The sequence below is a fragment of the Pongo abelii genome, chromosome 15 (genome assembly GCF_028885655.2).
Source record: "Pongo abelii isolate AG06213 chromosome 15, NHGRI_mPonAbe1-v2.0_pri, whole genome shotgun sequence".
NCBI classification, from domain to species: Eukaryota; Metazoa; Chordata; class Mammalia; order Primates; family Hominidae; genus Pongo; species Pongo abelii.
Window position 1 is genome coordinate 70,665,677 of NC_072000.2, and position 15,935 is coordinate 70,681,611.

The following is a 15,935-nucleotide window of genomic DNA, read 5'->3' on the forward strand; positions in this document are numbered from 1 at the left end:
CATCAATTTTGTTCATATGCTCTGCTTTACATACAATACTCACTGAGTGTTTACACAAATAAGGAGATGGGAATGGAAAGTATTTTGTTATAGCAATGTCACTCAAATCTTTGAACTTCTTCTGAATTATAAACCCAAAATCATAGATAATTTATCATCAAAATTTAATTTTATTAAGTTTAGGCTGACAATTTTATTAGGTGTTCCTTCAATTTTGTTAATAGCACAGAACTGGAAATCACCTAACCTGCAAAAGAATTTGTAATCCAGTCATTAATAGCCATTTACTCTCTTTAACCCCAGCATCAACATTTTGAAATATGATTAGTTTAATGCTCTAGATGTGTAAAAGGGATGTGTAAAAGCCTCTAGGGCATTAAACTACCCCAAGTAAGATTCCAGATGGTTGAAAAGTATTCCATTCTTTTAACAAGTGGATGAAGCATGATTGGAAAAGGGGAGGTGGGAAAAGAGGCCAAGGGACATTTTCAGGCAGATTCATTTTAGTAAAGAATATTTATGGAAATTGAGGATTTCAGAAAAGCTTTTCTAAAAACTACTCTTGCTTCCACATTTCTCAAAAAGTCTTGAGGAAAGTTCACAAACCTCAGTTTGAAGACCACTGTGCAATGTATCTGAACACATTGAGAGAATGAATTACTTCCAAAAAGACTTCAATAATATTACAGAAAATTAATGTGTCCCAACATTTATCTCAATCTTCTCAACTCCCTGGATTTAATCTAAATGTAGGTATAGCCTGACTTGAGATAGCTATAGCAAGGGTTAAGGAGAAGGAGCCAACAAAATGTTCATAACAAACAGTACAGGAAGATGTGGGAGATCTTTAAGAGCCAACAAGTCTTGCTGTTAGGAGAGCCAGTCCTTCTCTCCTTATTTTAATGAAATTCTTATAATTCCCCCAAGGGTTGAATTGGCTCTGGGTTGACAGGACCAGAAGGTCCTCATGTTTTCTCCCTGAGGAATTCTGTAATTTTGTTGCCACAAACAAAGCTGAGGATAGGAAAGCATCTTCTTTTTTGTTTTGTTTTGTTTAACATGAAAATAATTGCCTCTACTCTTGGAGACCTGGCTTAATTAGACTAATCTGATTTTCCACTGGCAAAACCAACACTAAAATGGTATTGCTCCAAGTTCTCTAACTATAGAGCAACCACACGTTTTCTCAACAGATACTAAAGTCAAATGCTATAATGTTGGATGAGGTCATTGTGACTAGCTTGTTATAAGGCCTATTTTAAGAGACCACATGAATTTCAGGGAATATTATGCTGTGACAGGAAGCAATAGATAGAAAGTATACTGCAGAAAAAAATTATAGAATTGTTCCTATAATTTATCTAAACAGGATGAGTTTCCACAAGTTATTTCATAAGAACTATGTTACTTGACCATAACTTTTGTTCTTCTACCCCCACACTCCACAATATCAGACCCTGGTCTGTTTTCCCCTCTCTTAGCCACCCCCTTCCTTTTCTTCCCTGCTTAGCTTGAACACTATGATCAACCTTTTGATGGATACTCTCACCAGCACTCTTAGTGCTCCCTTGAACTTCTGCTTATCTATTCTGCCAAGTCCCAGCTCAGAGTCAAACAACCATCTAGTTCTCTCTACTATTGCTTCTAGTTTGCCAAGTACTGCTGGAGAAAATTGTGTAACTGCTGATTCATGCCATGCCAAATCTGCAATTTCCAAATTCACCTTGACCCTTTGCACTACTTGGCAATCCTTTTACTTTTGCCTGGTTGGCTTCCTTTTCCAGTGCTCAGGTGCTCTTCCAAATCTCATGTAATTACTCTTCTGAGGTTTCCTGCCACACCTCCTCAATCAAGGGATGACCTAATTTTCTACATCAGAAAAAATTTGTGTTCAATTTCCCTTCCTCCCACCTCTAATGGTCATCTACATCTTAATGTGCCCCTCCCCCTGTTCCAGGGGATCATTATCATGCTCTTAATACTGTTCATTGGTTTCTAAGCTATTTACTACAAACTCTATATACATTATTACAAGGCAAATATTCTCCTTGGAATTAATATTGCAAGTTAACAAATGGGCATTGGAATGTCAGGAAATAAAAGGTGATGATTGGCTATAGAAACAGCACATCGAAATAGCAAGTGTTGGCCTGGCGCAGGGGCTCATGCCTGAAATCCCAGCTACTTGGGGGGCTAAGGCACGAGAATCACTTGAAATCAGGAGTCGGAGGCTGCAGTGAGCCGAGATTGCACCATTGCACTCCAGCCTGGGCAACAAGAACAAAACTCCATCTCAAAAAAAAAATGTATATATATAGCAAGTGCTCTTCCTCTTTGAATCATTCATAATCAAGAACAGAAATGAAGGTAAGTTGAGCTGCTACTGCCCATTAAATGTTTCAAAATTCTATCATAGTTCTGCCAACCAAGTGTCACAACATGAAATTTAGAGAGGCAATACTTTAGCGATCAATGCCATTTTTGTCCTCTACTATTTGCTACCACCTGTCACATATGCAGTCAAAGATGCTACTAATGATAATTCATCCAACCAGTTTCTTTTTTTTAACTGCGAGTTTTCTCACCCTCATTCAATCCAAACTTTTCATGGAAATTCCTAGGGCAACCAATGTGAATTATGTATGATTTGATATGGCTGTCCTAATTTAACATCATATTACACCAGGTATCATACAAAACTTAGAAGTGACATATATATGTTGTAAAGGTATTTGTAGGCCAGGCATGGTGGCTCACACCTGTAATCCAAGCATTTTGGGAGGCTAAGGCAGGTGGATCATTTGAGGTCAGGAGTTTGAGACCAGCCTGGCTAAGCAGGTGAAACCCCATTTCTATTAAAAATACAAAAATTAGCTGGGTGTGATGGTACACACCTGTAATCCCAGCTACTCAGGAGGCTGAGGCACAAGAATCACTTAAACTCGGGAGGTGGAGGTTGCAGTGAGCTGAGACTGTGCCACTGCACTCCAGCCTGGGCAACACAGCAACACTCTGCCTCAAAAAAAAGAGAAGTATGTGTAGAGACTACCAAAGAAGTTTTGATGTAGACGATACTTAGAAGAGCTATGTATCCTATCTAACCAGAAGCAGATCTTTGTTTTGTGGGCCCCTAAAACACATAATTTGGAGAGGTCTGTCTTTCCAAAAAAGAATACAAAATTATGAATACAAAATGAGGTTCAGGGCCTTTGGAAGAGGTCTGTGAAAATAAAGGGCTCTAAAGTTTGTTTCATTAGCCTCATATAAATCACCCTTTCTGTATCTGACCACTTAATTGAGGCATTAAGCAATCCTAAAACCCAAACCAAATAAACACAAACTCACTAAAATGGGAACATCTAACATGAACCAAGCTCTGTACATAATACATTTCATACTTACAACGAACCTATCAGGTCAATATTACCATTCTCACTTTTATGAAAGCAGAAACTGAGACTCAGAAAATTTAGTAACTTGCTCACAAGCAGCTCACTATGCACAGTGAAGCTGAGATCCAAACCAAAGTCTGACAAACTAAATCTTGTGTTATTTCCATTATAATACTCTCCCTTTAATGTTTCCCACAAGATAAAGGGTTTAAGTTACTTTGGAGAACACCCCTAGAAAATGGCTGGAAGTGTTCAGTTAATACTTGACATTGACATGACTTAACTCACTTTGAGACCTTCACTAAAAATACTTCTCTAAAACTTTGTTTAAAGGGCATGAAAAAAAAACAAATGTATAACTGGGTTACCTTCCAATAAGAGACATAGACGAAGACAAGAGATCTTAAGGTCCAAAAGAAATGTGATTATAATAAAAAAGAAAATAGAAGCAGAACCAGAAAATCCTGAAGGGAGGCTAGAATTATTATACAATCTTTCAGGAAAGAGTGTGGTTATGGAAGGACATACTGACGATATGGATCTTTCACAAATTAAATCCTCTTGCTACATGTCCAATATTCTTTTACCTGCCATTATGATAATATCAGATTTTAAAGATTGAAAAATAATGACAGTGGCTTATATATTACATTATTCTATTATATCCATACCCTGTACTTGCCAGTTTGATCTCTTTTAAAAAAAAAGTCTCTTAGAAGTATTCCTTCTTCCTCTTGAGGCCCCCAAAAGGTATATGCTGTGTCTTTATCTTTTCTTCATTTGCAGACTCTGTCACTGTGCTCTACAGATAGTGGCATTTCACAGAGGTTTCTTGCCATGAAAGAAGGTGTTGATGAGTTGTTTCTGACAGTCCAACATTTTCTAACACAACAGGAATTCCATAATGTAGATATCATGTGATTCCATCCTATTCATTCAAAGACTTCAGAATAAAACTATGTCATTTGGCTAGATCTAAGGCAAGAACTGATCAGATGTAGTTAGTATTTCCAGTCAACAAACTGCCATTGATATTGAAACTACTTTAAAGACCTGTTGATTATGTGGTATTAGGGCCATTGTGACCTCGCTGTAGCTAAGATCAGTCCACTGCAGCAGGAGTTTCAAGAACAGCAGCAGAAAAATAATGACTTAACTGGATAGAAAAAAAGGCACATATTTTCAGGAAGGTCTCTTTGTTCTTAGAAGTTACCCTTCAAGATGACAAGTGGTGCAAACTCTTCAGGATCTTACCTGCCCTCAAAAATAAGGTGAGTCTTTGATGGAAAACGCTAAATAGAAAAGAGGGTCTCTCTCTCTCTCTCTCTCTCTCTCTCTCTCTCTCAACCCAGGCTAAAGGCAGATATTATTGTGCCTCTTCCCACAGAAGTTCTAAAATAGATGACAACTACTTGAAGGAACTGAATGAGGACTTAAAGCTAAGGAAGCAGGAACTGCTAGAGATGCTCAAACCTCTAGAAGACAAAAACAACCTCTTATTTCAAAAGTTAATGTCTAACTTGGAGGAAAAACAAAGGAGGTATGGGCTCTTACTCTGGAATCCTAGAGGTAAAAAGGCTGGAGAACTTGATCTCCATGGGACTGGCAATAATTACTTACAATATTTTTTTTGTTAATTACTAAAGGTTTGGACATTCAGCTGTAGTAGGCAAACAATTTGTAACTACCAAGTCAGGGTGACAACAAATCCTTTATTTTCTTTTAGTAAATTAAATATGACTCAGCCCTCATTTCGTGGGGCTAGTTATAACTCTTCCTCCCCAGGCTGCCCACCCAAGAAATAGTGAAACGCTTTTCATAGCGTTAGTTTACCACGGTCACACAGATGCTTTCTTATGCATGATCACTTTAGAATAAATAACTCTGCTCTTTCTATGCCAAGCAGTGGAATGGCAGTATTTTCTAAGCCTAGGAGCCCTCTGAATTAGGGTACAGCCTCTCTAAATATACTAGGCAGCTGAAGTCTTAACTCTTTACCAGAGCACTCACTGTACTTGGGACCCACAAACTCTGTTTCCTTTCTAGTCTCAGAACATCTCTCCTCAGTGAGTCTACCTTTATTCTATACCCTTATCATAAGCATCTCAAAGGACTCATATTTTTGCAGAACAAAATGCAGGCAGAAAGTTGTGGTCAAGCACCAGCTGCTTACAGCTCAGCAAAATAGACTTCTCTCAGAGCAAGAAAACACAAAGTCTTAGAATTGTGTTCTTCACTTAGAACTGGGGAGAAAAAAGTACAAGAACACAAACATAAAATAATTTATGCCTTTAAGGAATATCCTCTCTCACAAAGACTTGATTTTGATTCAGATTTTGTTAGAACTTCTTAATGGCTTGCATTCTCTGGGGCTACGAAAGGATATCAGTGACTTCCCCAATAGACTCAAATGTCCTTATATGAAGAAGCAAGGAAGTGGGAGAAAGTGGACAGAGTACAGAGATGGGTTAAGAAATAACTCTGAGATTTATCCTAGAAGATAGCAGGTTCTTCAACCTCTTCTTATAAAAGGGGCAGAATTACCCCTTCTTCTCCCAAAAGTCACACACTGCAACATTCTTCTGAGGGGGTGGAAAGGACTCTCCCTGGCTGTTGGAGACCTAAGTTTTAAGCATTAAAGAGCACAGAATTCATTCTAGAGCACATAGATAGGCAAATGTCAATTAGAAATGGAAACATCTTAGTTATAGAGATCTTCTATGACCAGAAAGGCTTCCATAACTCCTGAGATTTCAGTCCCCATCTAACTTTCATGGTAGAGTACTTTCTGACTAGTTGCAGAACATCAGTATTACCCTTAAGGAGGTATGTATGTTTTATGATGCCTCTCTTTCTTCTAGTCTTCAGATCATGAGGCAGATCATGGCAGGGAAGGGGTGTGAGGAATCCTCGGTCATGGAGCTCCTTAAGGAAGCAGAGGAGATGAAACAGAACTTGGTAAGAAGTTGGAGGTACCCCAGGAACAGCCTCCTGAATAGGGCTCAATTCCACTGCAGTGTCAGATGTGGAGAGAAAGAAAGAGTACTCATCTCTAGCATCTGATGCTCCCACACTCATATCTCCTTGATCTAGAAAGTCCAGGGTGACCCAAAAGGAGTCAGATGGAATGTTGGGAAGAACACGACTAGCAAGCAAAAATTCTATTCTTTGACTTTTAAAAAACTTTTTATCTAGGGAGTTAATGAATATAACCATATTAACTCTTCACATTTCAGAAAGAATAGTAAAATATTTGCTATAAAAAATAGAAAATACCTATCAAAGTAAAAGAAAAGAAATAGTTTGCTCTGTGGGATTCTTATAAGATTTTCTTTTAATCAGCAATGTAAAGGATCTTAAAAATTAAAAATTAGTGGTCTAAGCCCCCAAGAAATGGCCACATAAGAGCATCTTAAGTGTTAGGAACTCATTTCTATAGATACTGTCTCACGATTATTATAATTAAAGTTATTACTTAAAACAATAACTTGGTTTTTTTTTACCATCATCATCATCAAACATCTCTTACGCTCCTGGATTTGGGATTAGACCCATTCATTGCCTTCCTCTGTGGTTTACTATGTCCCTGGACCCTTTTTCCACTATTACTTAGTAACTTCTTCCAAACCCACTTCAATGGCTGGACAAATACATGCTTCTGTTTGTTTGGTTCTTCCTCCTCCAACAGGAAAGGAAAAACAAGATGCTTCGGAAGGAAATGGAGATGCTATGGAACAAGGTGTGCCTCTAAGGATCTATTGAAAGTATTGCCCTACAGATCACAATGCAAAGAACCTCCCTTTCCTCTGGCCCCCATCCTCATTGTTTCACGTCCTTGCTTCCACCCATGCCTCATTGCAATCCATTCTCTACACAGCAGCCAAGGTGATCTTTTTAAAACAATCAAAGCATGTTACTCTTCTTATGAAAAACCTTTACAGCCACTAATTGTGGCATAATCTGGCTCTTGCCTATTCTCCAGTTTCCTCTCATGGATGTCCTTCCCTTGCTTTCTATGCAACCATGCCACTGGCCTCTTGTGGTTTCTCAAACATGCCAAGCCTTTTCCTATCTCAAGGACTTTGCTCTTGCCTTCCCCACTGCCTGTAATGCTATTTTCTCATGGTTGGCTCATTCTCATCCTTCAGGTCTCAGCTTAAATGTCATCTCCTTAGAGAGGCCATCCTTGTTTGCTCCATCTAAAGTAGGGCATCCTCCTCCTCTTTTCTATTATATAACTCTGCTTATGTGCTCAATAGCACTGTTTATAATATAAAATTATTATTATTGTATTATTATTACTTTTTAAATTGTTTCTTGTTTCCCTGCCTCCTTCTGTATCTTCTCAAGCTCCTTCAATATCTTGATTGCTTTGTCTGAATCTATAGCTCCTAGTACAATGCTTGGAACATAGTAGAGAATCGACAAATGTAAGTTGAATGAATAAACAAATGAATACCTAATTCTAATGCCCTTATAATTTTACAGCAATCACCACATTGTTTAAGATAACAATATTAGGGCCTTTTGCTGGGAAACCAGAGCCAGGGAGTAGGGGGAAGGGGACAGGGAATTCCTTTGTCCCTTGTCCAAGACTTTGTCCAAGACTAATCCCTTGGGACCCAAGTGCTTCTTTACAGACTATGCAACTAGAAGAGTAGATTGTGTCTTGTGATATAAACAGGTATATAGTGTGATCTCTGTCTTTTTTTTTCATCTCACTTTTCCACAAATAATCAGAATACCTTCAAGCCCTGCATCTTGTATTGAGATCTGCTCCAGGTTCTTGTGGGCAGTTACAAATTAGTTCTATGAATTGTCAGAAGTTTTAGTTCCTGGGTTCTTGAGTCCTTGTAATAGGAAATGTGCCAGCACAATTCCTCTATCTAAATCCAGCTTCTACAGAGCTCTCAAAAGGGACATCTATACACTTAACCTGTGATCAACTTTCCCTACTCATATTTTAGAAGAGCAGCATGCCTAGTGGTCAAGAACACAGCCTTCAGAATCAGAAAGATCTGGTTCAAATTCCGACTCTGTACTTTCCTAGTTGTGTAACCCTAAACAAATAACCTCTCCAAGTCTCAGTTTTCTCATCTATAATATGGAAATAAAAATGGTCCTCAAAGAACTGTGAGGATTAAATGAGAATGTCTGCAATACACTACAGTAAGGAAAATAAGCAGAGTAATGCAGTAAGTAGCTTAGAGTAGTGACTGGCTAAGGGTCCAGCTAATAGTTTTCATTCCTATAAGGTACACTCAAGGGACCGAATGAAAGGAAGGGCTCACTACATTCTCAACTCCCTTTGGTAGTACACTTTTCATGCCAGGCCCTGAGAAGCTGCTGACTGGCAGGAACCAAAGCCTTGACCCATATTGGTTTTCCTTTCCTCTTTAATTTCCACTACTTAAAAGCTTTGCCAAAATGTCTTTCCACAGACATTCGAGGCAGAAGAACTCAGTGATCAACAAAAAGCACCACAGATAAAAAACAAGGCAGACTTGCAGGATGGAAAGGCAAGTGGACTGCAGGTACTTAAAATTTCAAGATTGTCGATGTCACACAGCTGGAAATAGCCTGCTGACAATCAGGGCTAATTTGGATAGGCAGATAGGTAGGATCTGGGCTTTTAGGGTTTATTAGATTTATGGTCTGCTGAGACATTGCACTTCTTTCCTAGGACCTCTTATTCCTTTAGCTCTCTTCTTTCATCCCAGGCTCCCAAATCCCCCTCATCACCTAGGAAGACTGAGAGTGAACTGGAGAAATCATTTGCAGAGAAAGTGAAGGAGATAAGGAAGGTAGTACAGCCATTCTGAATGGCAGTGGCTTTTAGAGCTAGTAAACTAGAAATCTTTAATGTTGCAGTAATTTGCCTAAGGTATGGTGTGCTCTTGAACCAATGCCAATTTTTATAGATTTGGTTCCCTTGTGTTACTATATTTGAGTTAGAGTGATATCACAAGTTTCTGGGAAATCATATTAGGAAAAAGTGAGAGAAGCTATACCAACAATGATAACTCTGCAACAGCTAAATGATGTCAGAACTTCCGTTCATTTATCTTTGAAAATGTATTCAGTGGTATTATGCTTGTATCTCATCTTCCCATAACCAACTCACCAACATAAAATAACCCTATTCATTAGCTTTTAGAGGATGGCTTGTACAGTTGAGGCCAATTAAGAGAATTGTGCAGTTAAAGTCAATTTAATAGTAAATCTGTGACACTATAATTTTGCTATAAGGCTTTTGCAGCATATTGAGAAAACTGATTGCTGATCTCAATTTACTTTGTCACCCAGAGGCTCTTTCTCCCACCAGGAAAAGCAACAGAGGAAAATGGAATGGGTCAAGTATCAGGAACAAAACAACATCCTTCAGGTACTAAGGTCTTCCAAGGCTGGATATAGGATGCAATTTCATTCATATAATACAAAGGCTTTTAGCTGCATATTGTGAAGCCCAGTCCCCACATCCTAGATTACCGATTGCCCTGCTAAAACAAGTGTATCATAGAAAGATAGCTGAAGGGACCTATCTCTGAACTTGGAATAAATGGTATTTCTTCCTATATTCTTGATTTTGTTCTATTCTAAATGGGGAAAAATCACAAATACTTTCTACATAACTTTTAAAGACTGAGCATGATGGAATTACTTTTTAACTTCTGGGTAAAGAGGATTCAGGTAACAATGGATTCAGAGAAGCCAATCCTATATGTGTAGTTTTGGAAAATGTTCTCTTTCAGAATGATTTTCATGGCAAAGTGATTGAGCTGAGAATTGAAGCCTTGAAGAACTACCAGAAGGCCAATGACCTGAAATTATCACTGTATTTGCAGCAGAATTTTGAGCCAATGCAAGCATTTTTAAATATTCCTGGGTCCCAAGGTAGGTAGACTATCCCAGGTACACAGTTTGAGGTTTTGTTTTGTTTATTTTATATTGGAGAACTTTACTTGTAAAGTGAGCAACACAATGCCTGGCACACAGTAAGTTAAATGTTAGTAGTACAGTAATAACTTTTTTCATTGTCTTTTTTTTTTTTTTTTGAGACAGAGTCTGGCTCTGTTGCCCAGGCTGGAGTGCAGTGGTGCAATCTCAGCTCACTGCTACCTCCGCCTCCCGGGTCCCAGTTCAAGAAATTCTCCTGCATCAGCCTCCCGAGTAGCTGGGATTACAGGCACGCACCACCATGCCCAGCTAATTTTTGTATTTTTAGTAGAGACGGGGTTTCACCATGTTGGCCAGGCTGGTCTTGAACTCCTGACCTCGTGATCCACCCACCTTGGCCTCCCAAAGTGCTGGGATTACAGGTGTGAGCCACCACGCCTGGCCTATCATCATTTTTATGACTCAGAAGCTTCTGTACTAAGGCAAAGATTCTCTCTGGGAGAATTGTTTTCCTTTGTAAAGCTAAAGTAATACATTACATACTTAGCATATGTAGCTGATATATAGCTAGCACTCAATAAAATATGTTTCCTTTCCACCTCATCCCCTTTTCTAGGAATTATAATTGTTCAATCTTATTAATCTTGCTGGAATAGACTCTGCTACTTCAAAGCAGAAGGCCAAGGAGACAGACATCTGACAATGGTTGTGAATTTCATCAATCCAGTTGTCTCTCTGAGAGTTTCAGTGATTTCTCCACAGAATTTATGGCAATATTAGAGAAAATAATATAGTTCATTTAAAAAATAGAATATAGAGATGGCTCTGAGGACAGGGAAAAAGTTCTTGAATTTTCAAGTATCTATGAATATGAACTCCATTTTTCAAAAGGGACACGCAATGGGAAATCATGGCCAAGGGATGACAATGTTCTATCAGTATCAGTATGTATGTTTCTAATTTCTTAGTCTTATTCTGTAAAGGGCTTAAACAGCTTATAAAAATCACAGTCAACACATAGGGTTAAATAAATATATGAGTAAATCAAAGAAAAGGGAAAATAAGTTGAAGCTGGGCAAATACACAAGAATGCATAATGGGAGTACTGTACAGCTGGCAGAGGTAGGCTACAAATTTGGTTCTGAATTTTCCAGTAAAAAGAAACATGGATTTATGAAACTCATGAAGTAACAACAAACCAATTTCTCAGGAGAAACATAGTTTTTCCTGGTGTTGAAATCTGAGAGAAATTTCTCCTCCAGGTCCATATAACGGGAGGCAGGACATTGTTTGTGTGATGATAGTCGCCAATGTCTTCAACAATATTTCAAAATAAATTCAGAATCTAAATTTCCTAGGTTGTTTCTCCTATGTTCTTTGGCATAATCTGATAAAAAGATATTAATCTGAAATTTATTTTAAGTGACAAATCAATTCAAGATGATTTGATTCAGGTACATAAGACTCTGGTTTGGCTTGATCCATAGGTAAATTTTAGAAAACTAGTAAGACTGAACTGACTATCCTTCAGGCAGTATTCTATGCATATTTTTCTTTCAATTTATGTTCTAACAAGAATTGGACAGCATAAAATTGGAAAGAATCCTGGAATGCAACCAGAAGCAGTATTAAATCATTAAGATACAAATTTAAAAGATAGAAGAGAAGAGGGTTATGAGGAAGACAGACAAGTCCCTGTTTTACTTCATTCAAAATTAGCTAAAGGTCATCTCAAGGGATCTATAGGGTAAAGAGCCAAAAGCTTTTTAGCTCCAGAATCAAATTAAGTCTAAATTAGTAAATAAGGGTTCCATTCAACTTGATTGTCTCAGGAGATATTTTTTCTCCTTGCATGTAAAACATTGAATCAACTTTGAATTGGAACAGCCACAGATCCACACCTTCTTTTCTCTCCTTTCCTTTTATGTTCCTGGATAATTAAATGATAGGGTACTATACTGCTTAGTTACCACAAATTAATGTAGCCACAGGCAATGGATCAATGTGTTATATTGATTCTGCATTCATTTAGCACTAATTATGGGCCAGTTTCATTTTCTAACACACGTATTCAAACTCTGTCGGTTTGTTTGAGCCGAAGTGGATTTGAAATCTAATGGAGTCCTATATTTTGGTTATGTGGCCTATTTTTTCACCTCTAGTATTTGATTATTGAAAAGAAAACAAATATTCTCTTCATAAAGGATTTTAAAACTAATTATGTAAAGAGGTTATTACCAACCTATTTGGTAATAATTTCAGCAAGAAATTATTACCAAGTAATAATTTCTTAATGGTAGGTGTTGTAGTATTTTCCAACTTTGTGTATCACCTGGACTATTATTTATTCAATATTTGTTGTTTACATTGACTTCTTTAGTTTCCTAAATGCATTCCTTGAAAATAAAATTTATATTACTATTTTAAATGAAGAATCAATATAGTTTTCCACAATAGAAGGTAAACTTAATAATAAATACACAAAAAACAAGATTTTAATGTTCTAGAAAAATACATAAGCCTGAGATCTACTTTATCTCTATTAGGAAGTGAGATTAGAAAGACATAGAGAATTTTGGCCAGGCATGGTGGCTCACGCCTGTAATCCCAGCACTTTCTGAGGCTGAGGCAGGTGGATCACGCGGTCAGGAGATTGAGACCATCCTGGTTAACATGGTGAAACCCCATCTCTACAACAAAATACAGAAAATTAGCCAGGTGTGGTGGCACACACCTATAGTCCCAGATACTCAGGAGGCTGAGGCAAGAGAATCACTTGAACCTGGGAGGCAGAGGTTACAGTGAGCTGCGATGATGCCACTGCACTCCAGCCTAGGTGACAGAGCAAGACTTCATATCAAAAAAAAAAAAAAAAAAAAAAAAGACATAGAGAACTTTAAAGAAAGCCAGCACCAAACTGCAACTTTCTCCTTGATGCCATCAAGTTTGAAATGATTGAAAAGGCAATAATTTTCTCACTGTGATTTATAGTATTTAATGCCTTGTCCCAACACCAAAATTTATCCCAATTGCCACCTAAAATCATCTCATCATCAAAATTTGGCAAATTGTAATTTAAAGAAAAAAGCACTGAATTTAGACTCAGATACATGAGTTGCAGGCCTTCCTCTGAGGCTCACCAGTTATATGACTTGGAAAAGTCATTTAATTTCAGTTTTTAAAAATACAAACAACATTAACATGGAGCATGCTGAGAACTTAATACCTTGTGTAACCCTCACAGTGACTCTATGAAAGGTATTATAGAACAAGAAACAAGCTCAGAGAAGCCAGGCTTCTGGCTCCATATTCAATCCTTATTCCCTAGACTATGCTACAAAATGGATGTGTAAAAGTATGTGACTTTTCATGCCTCTTCTAGATCTAAACGCTATAATTTGAATTCAAATTTATTATGTGTTTAACGTATAATCTTCTCAGTGAAGAAGCATACTCCTAAGGTTAATTTGTTCAGCAAGAAATTGGTAACTCTGCATTTAGCCCAGTAGGTGGCACCAACCACATCCAGGCTTCAAGTCCACAGAGTGGTAATTCAGGAACCATGAAATGCTGTGGGAGAGATCGGTCTTCTATTACTCTCAGGACAAAAGGTGCCACATTCATGTATCAAATGAAAAAAGAAAAAAATTTCTTGATGTTTTATCACACGCTCTTTTGGCACCAAGGTGTATTACTGGCAGCCTTGATTAGACCATGTTAAACTCAGTGTTCTGTTGCATAATTTTTACCTAGTATTTTACTCCTTGTACTACAGTTCTCTCCATTTCAAAAAACAGTCACTGCCCACTTCCACCACAATCCTTGTAGAATAGTGTTCCCTTCTACCACAGATAAATCCGGCGATTGGGGCACTAAAATAAAAAATGAGCACTAAACAAAAAATAAAAGATGGTGCTTATTTGAAGTTTGTATACTTAATAGTGTTACAGGACAGTGTTTCTTTTCTCTAGTTTCAAAAGAATTGAATTGCACAAACCTGTCTTAGAGAAAGGGTGGAATATAATTTTGGACACACCTCTCAGTAAATCAGGGTACAGGATCTTCTGTTCTAAGCATTTCCGAGTAGAGGAAGGGTTTACCTCAGTACTCTTAGCCAAGAATTCCTCCTCCCACTGTCCGATGTGCTGGTTGGCTGAGTTGCAGTGGTATGATCTGTGTAGCTGGCAAAATACAATCCTGTGTTAATATTACTGATTTTGTTACACTTCAACAAATCCCTACTTGTGAATTCCCTTGATGCCCAGGATGTGGCATTACCGTCATCCATGTTATCTCTTTGGCATGCTGCCTCACTTAGTCTGTTTACACCTACGATGAAGTCTTTACTTTTGATCTTTCTGGAGACAGGTGACATTTGAAAGGATTTACTTTTCCACCAGTGTAAAATTATATTTGATTAAGGGTGTATTGTAGCCCCTCCCTAACTTCTATAGAGTCCAGAAAGCAAGTTTGTGGACTTTGGCAGTCACCTATCTTAGAGAGCACAGGTGCTAAGCAATCTCTAAATTCAACTGAATTTCCCATCATATCCGCTGGTGTTTAAAGAAGAGGTTTATCTTCAGCAATAATATAACTTGTGTTAAGACATTTGATTCTGATAGCTTTGCTTTTCTCTCCTCCCCTCAATCCCCACCAACTCCTAGCATTTCCTTGAGCTCTTCTGAGAAAAACCTGAACGTTGGATGTATTATGCTACTCTTATAAATTCAGATGAAAGCCCAGCGAAATGGGAAATGAATACTCTTTGAGACCTTATTTACTCTCTAACTCCTTCTGTTCTGAAAGCAAGTCATTCTTCCCGGCTTTAACCTTTACTTCACTTTAGTATTATTCTTCCTGATGGCTGAACTACACTTCAGCAGGTGCTGCTGAAGGGAAAATAGTAGTGTTAAGCTAAAATGCTGAAAGGCAGGGGCGGAAAACCACAGCTAGCTCAAATCCAGGTCCTTGATAAGCAGTACTGTTGCTTTCAAGTACAGGCTTTTTAAAGCTTTGAGGCAACCTGAATCTTTTGAATGTCAAAGTTAGGTTTATGGTATTAATAGGTTATAAAGTTAATTTCTAAACTAAGTCATTCTTTCACTTCTTATAAGACTTCACAGAAATTCAGGGGGAGAATAAAATTCTTTTTTTCCTAAATATAAATTTTGAAGCTTGACAAAATAAACTGTACCCTTATTAGTATTACTATAATGGGTGACAACAGATTCCATAATTTGTGGGCATCACACACTCAGGAGTGCAGCAGTATGTCTAGGAAAATGTTATCATATTTAGCAAATAAAAAAAGAATACCCTATTAAATTTGAATTTCACCAAATAATTTTTAGTATAAGTGTGTCCCAAATATTTCATGAGATATATGAAACATTATTTGGTGTTTATATTAAAATTCAAATTTAACTGGGAGTCCCATATTTTAGTCTGGCAACTCTAATTTAGAACAGACTCACTATTGGTCCTATTTAGCACCCTATAATTCTCCCTTTTTCTCCTTTTCATTGCCTCCCTTCCCCTTCTCACCCTACGCCTACCATTCTATCTGCTTCCTCTTTCTCTTCCCCATCTTCACCTTTATCTTTTGCTTATTCTCCACTATCTATAATTGACCATTTTTGTGAAATA

General features: G+C 37.7%; 1 protein-coding gene across 9 annotated transcripts in view; it reads left to right on the forward strand.

Annotated features, from left to right (window-relative positions):
* CCDC196 (coiled-coil domain containing 196) overlaps positions 1-15,935 on the forward strand; it is a 40,474-nt gene that overhangs the window by 23,792 nt on the left and 747 nt on the right. For 2 of the 9 annotated variants that reach the window (XM_054530742.2, XM_054530743.2), the window contains 8 exons: positions 4,599-4,663; positions 4,780-4,932; positions 6,254-6,350; positions 7,081-7,131; positions 8,834-8,926; positions 9,113-9,196; positions 9,718-9,777; positions 10,145-10,286. In XM_054530742.2, the coding sequence (XP_054386717.2) occupies positions 4,614-4,663; positions 4,780-4,932; positions 6,254-6,350; positions 7,081-7,131; positions 8,834-8,926; positions 9,113-9,196; positions 9,718-9,777; positions 10,145-10,286 (730 nt within the window). In that variant the 5' untranslated portion in view covers positions 4,599-4,613. Of the gene's footprint in view, positions 1-4,401; positions 4,664-4,779; positions 4,933-6,253; positions 6,351-7,080; positions 7,132-8,833; positions 8,927-9,112; positions 9,197-9,717; positions 9,778-10,144; positions 10,287-10,905; positions 11,638-15,935 lie in introns of those variants that run through there. The other 7 variants (XM_054530752.2, XM_054530749.2, XM_054530746.2 and 4 more) reach the window with 7 other exon arrangements.